The 15,125-nt window shown below is 35.7% G+C and overlaps 1 protein-coding gene and 1 long non-coding RNA gene across 2 annotated transcripts; one reads left to right on the forward strand and one right to left on the reverse strand.

The window, feature by feature from the left end:
* Nucleotides 1-343: 343 nt before the first annotated feature.
* On the reverse strand, nt 344-11,307 carry hacd2 (3-hydroxyacyl-CoA dehydratase 2). The gene is made up of 7 exons (XM_024286838.2): nt 11,085-11,307; nt 9,431-9,548; nt 8,134-8,152; nt 6,702-6,790; nt 6,062-6,183; nt 3,228-3,406; nt 344-2,260 (listed from the first exon to the last, which is right to left on the reverse strand). Exons 1-7 carry the CDS (start codon nt 11,207-11,209, stop codon nt 2,178-2,180), a joined length of 735 nt encoding a protein of 244 aa, XP_024142606.1. The 5' UTR covers nt 11,210-11,307; the 3' UTR covers nt 344-2,177.
* A 2,159-nt stretch (nt 11,308-13,466) lies between these two features.
* LOC118597922 lies at nt 13,467-14,127 on the forward strand. The gene is made up of 2 exons (XR_004946941.1): nt 13,467-13,603; nt 13,886-14,127. It is a non-coding gene; the product is annotated as an uncharacterized LOC118597922 (long non-coding RNA).
* The last annotated feature ends 998 nt before the right edge of the window (nt 14,128-15,125 follow it).

A 15,125-nucleotide genomic window follows, 5' to 3' on the forward strand; every position in this document is an offset into this window, starting at 1 on the left:
TTTGAACCAAAACTTTTCTTAACCAAAAAATTAAGGCAGTATTTTAGCAGAAACTTCTTGTTCCCATTTGGTGAACCTTACAGCCCATCATATCCTTACTCTTTTTTTTGTTACCTTTTTTGTTTCTAAAAAAAAGAGGTCAAGAATACACTAAAAGTAAAAGTCAAGTACTGGATCCCCAACATAATTGTTTATAACAAGCTAAAAATTAAAACAGAGATTCTCAATTTTTAAATGGGGCTATGCTATATTTTCCCTTATGTATTGTAAAAGATCATATAGAGTCATCTAAAAGATATAAAAAGACAAAAATCAAATACTTATAAATAAATGTCAAGATGAGTCCAATAGAGCAGGTTTATTGTAAATATATACTCAATAGTCATAGCTGTACAAAGTTTACTGGCTCCATGCAAAACAGAGTTATCAAAGCTTCAATGGATAGAACCAGTTTATGTAGAATATCCCATGCTTCTGCAGATTTTCCATGATTTTTTTTGGACTTCTTTATTATAATACACCATCACTCTTTACATCCACTTCTCTTCAATCATGCATTTTATTAATGAGCTGTGATTCCAACACAAAAGCCCAAATCTTTCTCTTAAACAGGAGCAAAAAGGGACAGAATTTTACAAAACACCCATCACTGATCTGGAACAGAAAGCTGATTGGTTAAAGGTCGAGCAGGATTCAGATGTGGGAAATGTTTCATTAAAATGCACACTAAAAGGTGTCACTTCCTTTGATGTTAATGCAGAGAAAGCAGCAATTATTGAACATTTTATTTAATATTTTTAAAAACATGTAGAAAGTTTCATTTTCGTCTCCAAAACGGTTAAACATTTTTTTCTGTGATGGTCCACATTTAATCTTAGAAATAAAAATTCTAGTGAATGGTGCAGATTCCAGATCTTAAACGCTGAAATGATTTATTTTTTAAGAAAATAAACCACATTAAAAAAAGAAAATCATAGTTATTTTTGGAAAATGTGCAGAATTTTGTAATGGATTCAAGACTAATATTTTTATTTCTTTTAAAGATAGAGAAAAGACACCACTAGACAAACTGAAAAATAGTCAAACCAGCTTGCTGATCATTCTGCATCAAGAAAACAAACCATGAAGCATAACGTTTGTACTAAAAGATCTTTGGTATGTCTTGGGTTAATGTCATTCCAAAATGTCAAAGCACATTTTCTCACAATAACAGGGTTTCACCACATCTGAAGAAAATCTCACCCTTCATATTTCAATATAAAACTATGACCACAGATTTTTTTTTGTATCCAAATTGGGTATTTCCACTCTGCATTTCAAAATAAAAGTCCATACAGTTAAACATCCAACAAATATTGGCTACAATGCAGATCTGTTACATATCAAAGCTTATTTCATCTGAAAACACTGTTGCTACGACACGTTGTGCTATCAACTTTTTTTGTTTTCCTCAAAGTAAACCTGGACACTTAACCCAAGAATGACAATTTGGGTGTTTTAAACCAAAAAACATGCACATTAAGTTAAAACTATGATAATTACAAACTGATATCTGCCAACTAAAATGATCTAAATAATTAAAAGGTTGAAAAATGATAAACTTATCAGCATTACTGTTGAAGAAAAACTATAAAAACAACAGAAAAAGCATGTATGAATGCAAACAGAAACCCAAAATATGGAATGAAAAAGGTTTATTGATTTAATGAAGGAATGTAATTCAACTTTGAATAAATTAAACCAAAAAAAAGTATAAATACGTTTGTACAATTTGTCAGGAACATCACAGATGCAAAACCTAAAGACGCCGACTTTAAGTGATAAACGTTTTCATCAAATGCTCATTTCAATCTAACCTGCTTCTTAAGGAAGGCAGGGATGATTACAGAACGGTAAGAAACTGAATCTATGGTGCCATGTAATGTGAGGTATTCAGCAGTAATCAGTTCAAACTTTTTTTCAAAAAAATACTCTCCATTTGTTCAGAAACGAGGGGAAAAAACAGTCTGGTGTGTGTTTTAAGTCAACAACCTTTTGCTTGTTCATTGGGTCAGTCGTGGCAGTTTTCAAAAACAAAAATACTTGTGTTTTAATAAGCAGATGTGGTTTGTTCTTCGTTTGTGTGGGGGTTTTCTCCCTTTTTTTTGTCTTAAAAACCATCCGGATCGCTGCTGGACTCACTCCACCTTGCTGTAATCCTCCGTCCGGCCCAGCACCTTCTTCCGCTGTCGGAGCATGTGGAAGTAGAGCTGGGGGAAGACTGAGGGGAACAGCAGCGTTAGCATCACCGTCCACTCAGACAAACATTTCTCTGTCAATATAGTCACATTTGCTGGCATTATTAAGGCTTAAACAATAAAATGTGAACTTTTTAAAAATTAAGTATATTATTAAATGTTGCCAATTAGTTTCCTCGTTTATTGCAGACGTCACGTTCTAAAAGTAACCCACAAAGGGTGAAATCCACTAAGTTGGATTACAGATGTTTCAAAGCTGTAAAACACTTTTTATTTTTTTGTTTAAATTCTCAAAGTTCATAGAAAAATCAGTTCAGTGTTATAGAATGAAAAAGATCTGATCGGGATAAAAGATTTATATAAATGTGGCCAAATTAACACATTCTATACAGAAGACATGGAGGACATTGACTGACAGGGCCAACAGCCAATCAGGACGTAGAACACGATGTGTTGTTTAAAACATACAAAAAGGTGAACTAAAAAAGGACTAATGTCCTAATATCTATGTGATGTGATGTAAGGTTTTCTGCCAGATTCCACAAGAAACCAGGAGCCTCTTATCAAAACCTACACTTGTAAAATAGATGGAAATGTGTGCAAAACCTAAAGCAAACATCCAACTATTTATAAAGAAAACAATTAAAGAATAAAATGTGCTCATTTTAAGTCAACATAGAACCGAGTGTCAGACACCGCAAGGGTTACCACAGCTCACTGAAATGGCCATACTGATAAAGCTTAGCTGTCTATTTTATTTATAAGTTTAATAACAAACCTAATCAATAAGAAACACATACGTTTATAACAATTTAACAAAAGCATTTATTGGTTTTAAAGGAAAACACTATTTTTGAAACACGGTTTTACTTCCCTTAAAATCTTCATTTCGCCTTTAGTTTCATCTTGTTTTCTGACTTGTGTAACCCGTTTTCTGCATTGAATTGTCTGTTTCTGCAACGGAAACATGAAATCTTCTTATTGACTCACGGGGGATGTAGGAGATCATGATGAGGATGAGGAAGCTGTAGTAGTCGAAGGAGAAGTTGTACTTGTTGGGGAGGGTGACGGAGTACAGTCCGGTCTTCTGCACGTACGGCAGCGCTGCATAGATGGTGAGTAGCTCCCCGGTCACTCCCATTGGATACAGCAAGATGAAAAAGGTGTACCTGCATTCAAGTGGATTCAGATGGAGGACGACGTTTTAAAAACTGAATGATTTTTGTGAAGGAAAGTGGACAAACTGCTCTATTTTAGCAAGATGTTTCTATTTAAAATAACACAAAAAGCTGCAGAAAATCAACCAAACCTTCAACAATTCAAACATATTTTCCAAAACATATTTTTTGCTCATATTTAAAATATAGGAATAAAAAAACAAGATATTAGCAGGTTAAACAATATCAAATAGGATCTTTCGCAGGAAAGCTTTTAATAAGAAAACTGTTAGAAGTGCAAATATCCTTTATGTAGCATTAAAGTTACCAAAAATCCTAAAGAAATTCAGGGAATCCATATTTCTATATTTTAAACCGTAAACAAATGCAATAAACCGTTGACACGCGTGCATGTATAATAGAAAACATTTTAAAACTGCAGTTTTCTTGCAGTGCAGCAAAAGGCTGTGGAGTCGATCAAGTTTTAATGTTTATTTCCAGCCTTTTCTCTGTTTCTCACAGAGCCATTCTTGAAATAACCCAGACTGACTGCAGATGTTACGAGTGTTCAATCATCTTAGTTTAGACGAAGACGTGCATGTGTGGAGCATTGAGCATATATTAACTATAAATATGTGTGCAGTCTGGTTGTCTGGTATTTACTTTTTCTGCCTGTAGCATCAGAGCACCCCACCCTCACCTTTATACCAGAGACTCAACTGAAAAGAGCATTTTTGAATAGATACTCTATCAATAAATTTGTATTTTAGTTAATTTTTAAGATGTTAAACTGAGTACAATTTTGGTTTCTCCAAAGTTAATTTAAACAGAGTGAAATATTTTAAATTTAGAGAGTAAGTTGACTTAAATAGAGTAGAGGTTAGTAGTCTGCTGTTCTCTGTTTGATACTAAATTGTGTTTATTGTACTTTGGATTCAACAATTTTTACTGGAAATATTTCAAGTAAAAATTGCGAAAAAGAACAGAAAAATAAAAACAATTTCCCAAATAAACATCATGCACTAAAAAAAAAGTGCGGGATTCATTGCAAGTTACAAAAAAACCTCCCAACTGCGTTAAAAGGATTTGAGATGTTTAATTATTTAGCCACTCAGTGATCTGACCATGAAGAAGTGCAGGGCTGTGATTAAATAATACATCATCCGTGCAGCTTGTCTTCTACAAAAAAAACCTTCAAAGTAAAAAACAAAAATTTGCACTTGAGTTCCAACTCTGTCAGATTTCTTGTCTGTGCATCCATGCAATTTTTCAAGGATGCAAACTAATTTTTCTATCACTCAGGGAGCACTTCAGACTGAAAATGGAATACCATCACAACAGCGTTCTCGTTGCCTAGCAACAAAAACCACAGGGAGTGAAACACTTCACAACTGTTGCCTTGGTTGTACATACAAGTCCCATCAGCAAGCCTCTGAGATCAGATTATTACTGTGACACTCAAGATTTGTAGTTTTAACATTTTCTTCAATAAAACGTATCAAAGGTTCATTTACAATTGTTGAGTCAAATTCACTCTTACATTCTATTTGATACAAATGAAGTAATGTAATATATCATAAAATATTGTGCACACAAATTTAAAAATTAAAGACATGTGGCCTTCTTACCATGTAAGGTTCTCGTAGATTTGACATTGTTATTGGGAATTTTAGAGGTAAAAAAAATTAAAAGAAAATGACAAATCTCTGAAAAAAGTGCAGATGCTGGAATGAAGGGCAAGGATGTGAGTGAAACAAAAGCAGACTTTGGATTTGATATTTCATGACAACTGTCATATGAAAATTCATTTTCATTTGGGGATTAAAACAGAATCAAATGAAACATGAATAAAACAAGCTCTGATGAACATGCTTTTGGGATTTCTTGCCAAAAATGTCCACAACAAATCTTTGTTTGAGACATCCAAATATAATTTACAATTGATCTTAGTTGATTTCAATAAAAAAACAAATCAGTACTTATGACCTAAAATAATTCTCAAAGGGAAAAGAGTAAAAAAAGAAATTTGTAGACATTTTTTCAATTGTTTTTATCTATATATAGTATAGCAAAGGTGTTGTCAGACATGCCTGCCTGTAACAATCAGAGCAGATAGTTGCTCAGCTGTGGCCTGAAGAAACCAGCTAACAGTGCTAACATCCACAAAGAGATTTTAGCATTTTTAGGGCCAGAAAATACCAATAAGAAGTGTTATATGGGAGTGAATGGACTTTTCTTTGTTAAGCTGTAGGACTTTTTATTTATTTTTTATTTTTTTGCGAAGAAAAAAACGAAAAAAAAAAAAACTGTCCTTAGATTTTCAGTTCCGTATCTTTTTTTCCCAGAACCAGAGGAATCTCATTTGACAGAATAGAATATTCTGAATAAAATTGTTCAAATGTACATTTTCTTTTGGGTTTTTTCCCCTCATAAATTACAATAAAAGTGGCTAAAAAAACAATTATTTGAATATTTATGTGCAAAATGAATATAATTCATACTTTAGTTACATGCAGTTTTACTGAAAGATGTTTATGGACAGTGTGTTTAGGAGAGGGCCTATATGTTAGTACACAAATAAGTGGTGAATGTATTAATGAGATAACAATGCATTCTGAAGTTGGTGTCTATCCTAAATTTAGCACCCCCCCCCCACCCTCCTCCTACCGTGCCCATTTGATGAGGTATGGCAGGTGGTTGAGTAGGCTGAAGGTGTAGAACGAGTAGCGGATGATCTCCGTCACCGTCCAGGCCGTGACGAACAGCAGAACGCTGTCCTCGCTCTGTACCTGCAGAGACGTGAAGGACGATGAAAGGAGCACGGAGAAAGCAGATGGGCGGGCGTCATGCTTTGGTTTGCATCGAAGAACCATGCTGTTTCTTTGGGATGCTGAGAGACAGAACCACACCGCAGGCTCATATGGACATTCTCATTACATATTAGCTTGAAAATGGTGCAAATACGACGTTAGGGAAGAGAGGAAAAGAGCACACTTTGATTGATTAGCTCACGATCGGTTCGTTCTTTAACATTCCCATAGGAAAGAGCTTGAAAACAATGTCAGTACCTCCTCATACAAAAGACAAACAGAGGAAACAAAGACCAGAAATGCTGTTTTTTTTATTATTTGTAAAACTAACATTTAGCAATCCTGCAGTTCTAACACCAGATTCCATATTACTTACACATTTACTCCACTCAAATCTATAAACAGGGCACACAGTACATCAACTTGTCACTTCTGCACATGAGAGATCTGTTTACAATGCAAGTCGAATAAATGTGCAGAACTGAAGACAGTCGTACCTCTCTGACGCTGTGGGTGACGGCCCAGGTGAGGAAAACCCGGGACAGGACCTGAAAACCGGTCAGAACCACAGAGGACGGGACAATTCCTGAACACGAGAGATAGAAACCAAACGCGTTACAAGGAAAAACAAATATCTGTTTGCTTAAAAAAAATACAGTTTTGTAAAGAGAAAACATCAAATTTTAAGCCGTGATTTAGAGGGTCAAACAAAAATTTCATATCAGAGACTAATTTTACAAAAAGTAAAACATGCATTTTAGCATTTGGGGCTTCAACGTAGGTAGACAACTCAGTTAAGTAACATATAAATTAGTTGGTTTTTTTAACCTCGAGGCAATAGGTTGCTGTCAAACAAAAAAATTGGAGATATAAAAATGAGATTTAAGTTTTGGAGCTATGCAATCCTAAAGACAAATATTTGACTAGAGTGAAATTATTCTCTATCTACAGGAAAACAAGTGTATAAACAGAACTGAAATGCTCCAATTTAGCTTTCATATTTTAATAAGTCTCACAAATTTCATTTAGACATCATGAATTGTGTCAACTTTAAGAAAAAACAAAATTTTGATTAAGCTGGAACATGATGCATGCACCAAAAGATCTTTTCATAGTAAAAAATATAATAAAAATTAAATGCACGTTATCCAAAATTGTCCATTTTTGATTTACTTAACTTCTCCTAAAGTTTAGCACTCAATGTAACTTTTTGATGAGGCATTGAGCGAGTCTTCAAAAAAGATCCGGCAAAGTGGAGCAGTCAGGTGCCTCAGCGATTCATCTTCTTCTGAGCAGTAGGGAGAAATCTCCGTGTTCAAAGGCGTGCGAGCGCTGCGGGCAGACAGCATCTGCAGGAGGCCTGTCTTCAGCCGGGAGAGGTCGACTAGCTTTAGCGTCAAACCCCAAATAATGAGAGTGAACTGCAGTGAAGCAGCCAAGTGAGGAGGCCTCCGCCTCTTTATCACATTATTACACCAAGTCGACAACTCCTCAGAAATACTTTGATTATAAAAGGAGATCTGTTAGCTGCACGTGTAATTAAAATCATGTGTTGTTCCCTTCTGATGTGGATGTTTCTATTTTTTTTTATTTCTAATAATTTCTTAACTATAGATGGAACTTTAACATTTCAAGCATCTGGACTGAGCTTGAGGAATGAAGACATTCTTGCAAAACTGCTAAACTGATGGAGCGCTATGTAAAGTTTTAAAGCATTTTCTTGTCTATTAGGACAAATTCTTCAATATTTGTTTAATTTCCTTTAAATCAATGTACATTAAAAAGGGAGATGTTCAATGTCTACAATAAAACAGAAGTGTTAAATAAGGAATTGAGTCGATCAAAGATCCAGAATCTCTTGAAACCAGTAGAATAGTTCCTGGTTCTTGTGAAAGCAAAACAAATTAAAGATAAAACGGTAAAACTCACCAACAGCACAGTGAAGAATCTGTTAAATCAAAGGAGAAAGTTAGTAAATAATCTATATACAGTCAATTCAAGCAGCATAGTTAAAACAAAACTCATTTCTGTTCATTATTTTTGACTAACAAGTCTAATTTATTTGATAGAAGTGTTGCTCAACAAGAACAAATCGAGAGTTCTCAAAGTATTTTATGCATGGTAATACTCAATCCACTATTCTGATTTAACTTTTTTAAGTTTTTAATGCTTTTTAGCAGAAAATTAAATCCAAAGTCAACATTAGTTGCTTTTAAAAGGAATCTACAAAATAAATGTGACTTCAAGTAAAAGAGGATCAGTGGACTAACATTAGCTGTGTTTCCACGGACTATGCACAAATCGGATTTGTAATAATAAATTTAATGGAAGCGTGTACATTTCTAAAATAAAAACTCGCATTTATTGAATACAATTTTTTGCGCTTGGAGAAGTTTGTTTTTGAGGTGTACTGAAACTGACCTATTTCAAAAAACTGTAAAGGAAAAACATTTTTCAAATTAAATGCGTCATGTGATCAGTAAGAGGTTCCACAGCATCAAAAGTTGAGCGTGTCATGCCCAGTGAGTGGATAGCTGGCCGCTCCATGGCCTAAATGAGACACCGACGTCTCCTTTGACAGATAATAACGAGCGCTAGTGCTATTGCAGATGCAGAAATGTGAAAATCAAAGTGTCTGTGTTTTTGAATAACTTGTTGCAGGAGTTGGTTTGTGTTTATTTGCATAATGATGATTTAATGGAAACAGTGTGATATAGAAATTGTGTGTTTTTTTTTTACATTTCAATAAAGTTTTGTGCAAATACGTAATGAAAACACAGCTACTGACAGCATGTATCAGCCTATGTACAAGCGTGCCAAGAGCTCATCCTATATTTGGATCATGAAAATGTTTATTACCCAGCAGCTTGTTGTGAAAACTATGACTTCCAGTTAGAGTCGTAAATGTGTTTGCTTCAGTTAATTTAAACTCCCTCTATGATCATCTTTTGATCTATTGTAAAAGCATTCCCAGTGGTCTTTTAGTTATGATTATTTTGGTTTAGCCACTTAAAAAAACAAAAAAATGTGTTGTTTTCTAGGACGTAGTTTCTGCAGAGCGGCAGTAGTTCAGAGCTGTGAGCAGGACTAATGCTGCAGAGCAAAAAAATTTAGTATTAGTATTATTTATATGGCTGTAAAACCAAGATGAGACAGAAAATGATGCACTCTGCAGTATACTTAGCTTTGACAGTTCTTTTTTAAATATTACTGCTGCTTATCTCACCTCCAGAAGAGCTCCCGTCTGAAAGAACTTCAGAGGTTTTTCTATGGAATAATAAAGTCCATGGTAACTCCCTCTGGCCAGATAAGCTCGAACCAGACCCACCGCTATCACCAACCACCTACAGACATAAAAACCATTACAACCTTACCTTATGTACTTTAATTGTGGCAGTTTGCAAATAAAAACATAGAAATTATTCTAAGAACATTTGAATATTATAACAAAATGCATTTCACAAATATACTATTTTATTTTTATGTATAAAAATGCAAGCTATATTATTTTTAAATAACTGTCTTGTCACTAAATGGCATGAAAACGTTCTGTCGCAGCTCTTAGTACATTTAAATCAACTTTTTTTAATACTAAATTATTTGTAAAGTAAATTAAAAAGTGTTCAATAACATTAATAGCTGTTTGATTTTGCTACAATATAAGTTGCATTTTTTTTACCAGAAATAATTATCTCTACTAAGAATTGAAAGTGCAAAACAATAAAATAAAACATTATTTCGATAAATCCTTGATAATACCAAGGTTTATCTTGCCGTTCGGGTTTTTACTTTGACTTCATGGTCACCAAACACATTCTAGACGTGGTCTTAATCAAGATTTGGATAGTTTTACCAGAAAATACCAAAAACTCCAAGTTCAACAGGTACGGTGAACACAGCACAAGCTGTGTGCAGCTCAGCAGTGCTACTGACTGGAGGAAATGTGGCCGAACTGGTTGGAAGAATGAAAAAAACAACGCCTACGATTGAATTGTGCAACTGTTTAAAAGTCAGACTGATAAAACGACAGATATTATTGAGATCATGGTTCAAGGTAACCGCTGGTTATGATGTTATTTCTAGTTTTCTATTTATAAAAATTAAAATCAGAGACACAAATACTGTACATATTTTACACACAATGCATGTTTCAAAAAGTTACTTTAAACCTATTTTTTCCAGAGATTTTAAAGTATTAAAGCCTCTGCTAATGTTCAACCACAAAGATTTTATATTTATATTTATATTCAGTCATATGGTAACTCTGAATCACTGCTTATTGTTTTATTTTCAAAATAAGAGCAAAAAGGTTGTCAAACATAGAAATATTCTATGAAAATGACAGGTATAGAGGCAAACCTTAAGGTGAAAACCTAAAGACTTCTATGACTGGTCAGTTTGTGTAGCCTGATTTGGCACCGCCCACTTTTGTACATCAATTCTTACTCAATTTTTAAGATAAAAGGTTTTTGGATACTGAGTAAATACTGAAGAATATTAATAGATGAAATAGAAAGTATGAAACAATGTTGTTAATTTTAGTAATTTCATTTCAGTAAAATCAACGCACATTTTCTAAACAAACAATAGATGAATAAAACTGTGTCAAGCATTAAACGCTTTGCCTTTGTGTGAATACTGTCAGTCTCTATGGACCAGCCAGGTGACTTTCTGTTGCTTGTCTTTTGTTAATATGTGAGCGACTGTATTTTTAACTCAGTTCGAATTAAAAGTCAACAAAACTAATATATGTGTTCAATTTCAATTATCAAAGAAAGCAAAAGCGGTAAAATATTTGTTTTAATCTAAGCTGCTTTTGGTTTAACGCCGAGGCTGATCCGTGCACGTCCAGCGTTAGCATGGAGAAGCGCGCTACATACCCAGCTGTCATGACAACATTGTAAATGACTAAGTATGCCGTAGCGAGGGCCCCGGGTCCCTTCTTTTTCTTCGAGGCTACATCGCCGTGGGCCGCCTTGCTGGTTCCCTGAGCAGCTGCCGACATGACTCCAACCGTTGACGGGCTTTGGTCCCTAATGACTGACAGGTCTACCGACCCCGGAAGCAGAATGTGTCACATCAGGAAGTGTCGTTAGAAAACAAGAGAACGCTCTCTTTCTTACGTTCCGCTGATTTTGTTTATGGTTTATGTCATTGATAGACGCCCTTAAAATAATAATAATAATAATAATAATAATAATAATAATAATAATAATAATAATAATAATAATAATAATAATAATAATAACAATAATAATAAAATGAATAAATACAAATAAAAAATTAGTTTTTCATAAACAATTATGGCACACTTGTCAATATGACCAGTATCAATTAGACAAAGGCAGGATAAGACACACATGAAAACAAAATTCACAAAAAGTAAATATAAAAACAATAACAAAGGGTTCTATATCAAGAGTTTAAATAAGTCAAGTAAATGAGACAATATGTGGGCATTCTTGTGTTTAATACTAAAAATAAGAAAAGATGGGCCAGTCAGACTAGTGCTTAATAATGCCACGCAGGGCTGCCACGACGGCAAGTGGCAAGGAGATTCTCTTCTAATACTTACCTGTTTACACTCATACCTTTGCCACTTTATGTAATGCATAAATGTAGCTCGTGCTACACCCCATGTCCCTACCCGTAGCACATGCGACACCTAAAGTCTATGTGCTACACCGAGGTGTCGTAGCATGCGATCATACAACAATGGCACTGACCACTATTTAAACACAATGTATTATCTCTACTGGCAAACAAATGGTTTTAACTTACTTATAACTTGTAAATAAAATACAAAGAAAAGTAAATATAAATTTCAAGGGTTTTTTTTTTTAAAGATACATTTTGAGCCACAGTGCGTGCTGGGAAACGTGACACAATCACGGCAGGTTCACAGAAGAGCCTTTTCACGTGATGTCACACGGTCCCTATCTTTCCCCGAAATAGGGCTATGTCACTGTTCCGTATACTGTTCGTAAACTATGTCTCTCATTAATAATAATAATAATAATAATCTTCTTCTTCTTCTTTTCCTTTCGGCTTTTCCCTTCAGGGGTCGCCACAGCGAATCAGTTTCCTCCATCTAAGCCTGTCTTCGGCATCCTCCACTCTAACACCAGCCACCTTCATGTCTTCATTCACTGCATCCATAAACCTCCTCTTTGGTCTTCCTCTAGACCTCTTTCCTGGCAGCTCTAGACTCAGCATCCTTCTACCAATATATTCACTGTCTCTCCTCTGAACATGTCCAAACCATCTCAGTCTGGCCTCTCTGACTTTATCTCCAAAACCTCTAACATGTGCTGTCCCTCTGATGTATTCATTCCTGATCCTATCCATCCTGGTCACTCCCAAAGAGAACCTCAGCATCTTCATCTCTGCTACCTCCAGCTCTGCTTCCTGTCTTTTCTTCAGTCCCACTGTTTCTAGTCCAAACAACATGGCTGGTCTCACCACAGTCTTGTACACCTTTCCTTTCATTTGTGCTGAAACTCTTCTGTCACACATCACACCTGACACTTTTCTCCACCCATTCCAACCTGCTTGCACTCTCCTCTTCACTTCTTTTCCACACTCTCCATTACTCTGTACTGTTGACCCTAAATACTTAAACTCCTCCACCTTCTTTATCTCTTCTCCCTGTAACCTCACTCTTCCACTCTGGTTCCTCTCATTCACACACATGTACTCTGTCTTACTGCGGCTAACCTTCATTCCTCTCCTTTCCAGGGCAAACCTCCACCTCTCTAACTCCACCTCCACCTGTTCCCTGCTCTCACTACAAATCACAATATCATCTGCAAACATCATAGTCCATGGTGATTCCTGTCTAACCTCATCCGTCAGTCTGTCCATCACCATTGCAAACAGGAAGGGGCTCAGAGCTGATCCCTGATGTAATCCCACCTCCACCTTGAACTCCTCTGTCACCCCTACAGCACACCTCACCACTGTCTTACAGCCCTCATACATGTCCTGCACTGCTCGGACATACTTCTCTGTCACTCCAGACTTCCTCATACAATACCATAGTTCCTCTCTGGGCACTCTGTCATAAGCTTTCTCCAGATCTACAAAGACACAGTGGAGCTCTCTCTGACCTTCTCTGTACTTCTCTATCAACATCCTCAAAGCAAATGTTGCATCTGTAGTGCTCTTTCTTGGCATGAAACCATACTGCTGCTCACAAATGTTCACTTCTGCTCTTAGTCTGGCTTCCACTACTCTTTCCCACCAGTATTTTTTTTCAATTTAATTTATTTGGGTTTCAAATAGGACGTCGGCCCTCGAAGACTTGAGTTTGACAGCCCTACTGTAGAGCATCTGGCATGGCAGCAAAAAGCCATCCTCAGCCTGCAGCTGCCAGAGTGGGAACCGCTGCCTCCTACAGGTGAGTGATAGACGCAGTTTGAGTTTACAGGCGGTTTGACAGACACACAAAGAGAAGAAATAGGAAAAGGATTGGTATTATACTTTACCTGGACTGTCTTCTTGCACAGTTGCTTAAAGTTACAGTTAAAACTTGTCTCTGTATCAGCTTTTCGAATTATTATTTTATCTAAAAAATATGTCAACTAAACCTGACAAGAAAACTGTTTAAATAATGTCTCCTAGTGTTAGATTTTTAAATACATGCAACAAACTTTTTTTTTCCTCCCTGTTTCATCTTTAGGTTAAACACAGCTGCTTGTTCCTTGTCAGACGCTTTTTCCCTGCAACAGAAGCTGTTCCATACTCCACTGGATGCTGATGAAGCATCAGCAACTCCACTAGACATCACCCACGTGCCCACAGCACAGGAGCAGCAAGCCCACAAGTTATACAGAGCACAGATGAGGAGAAAGCTGAAAGCAAGGGGTACATTCTCTAAAGCAGTGGTAGTTGGTACTGGACTGCAGAGAAGAAAAAAAAAAACATTACCTACATTTTGTTCTGTTTTTTTTCTAATCTCATTCTGGAGGAAGTTTTATTTTGAAAAACTCCTGGATTCTCTCCACCACACCCAACTCAGTCCTAATGCATGCCAAGTCGCTCCATCACGTGTACTTTCTCAAAGCAGCTGCACTGACTGCTATTTTAACACCTCCAAGCTAGCAAAGTTAACAAAAACAAATCAGAAGAGCCTTCGGCTTCAAAGAACAAAAGAAAGCAGCATTTAACAGACAAAAACCAGGAGTCTTTACTCCAAATATGGATTTATTGTCACAGTTGTTCCCACACACCAGAATAATAATAAAGCTTAGCGACCGGCTGTATAATGTAATGAAGATGCTGCTAATAAAGTTGCTCAAACGGTGGATTTCCATGTTTTATTTTATTTAGAAAATACAAATTTTAGTGACTGTTTTGGACAAAGCCTGAAGTTGGTGCCAAATTTGTAGCTTCCACTTTGACTGAAAATCTATATTACATTTTAATGGTCCCTACACAAAATCTAGTGTAAAAATACATTTCAAAGCAGCTACAGATATTTTATAGAGAATGAGGACAAATGTTACCCTCGATTTTAACCACTTCTGACATGACACTAAATAAAGAGGCCTTATGCACACACGTCAGATGACTGAGTGAAATGATAATCATTATTGCGTTTGAAGCACTAAAGTGTGAATGAATATGCCATTAATTCTTGTTTACTTGTTTGCCTTGTACATATCGTTACACTCTCATTCATTCATTCATTTGTGTGTTACTGTAATTCAAAGAGGAAATGTAAGATTCTAGTTTTTTAAAAAGTGAAAAATGACAATTTCGCTTTTGTCCACTAGGTGGCAGGAATTCACTAAAAAAGGGAGTGAGGAGGTAAGGACTGTGCTGAAGTACCAAACACTATTTATTTATTTATTTATTTTTTTTTATTAAGTATATATATTACAAAATAATAAAAAATATAGGAATAACATATTCAAAAC

The sequence above is a fragment of the Oryzias melastigma genome, linkage group LG21 (genome assembly GCF_002922805.2).
Source record: "Oryzias melastigma strain HK-1 linkage group LG21, ASM292280v2, whole genome shotgun sequence".
Classification (NCBI taxonomy): Eukaryota; Metazoa; Chordata; class Actinopteri; order Beloniformes; family Adrianichthyidae; genus Oryzias; species Oryzias melastigma.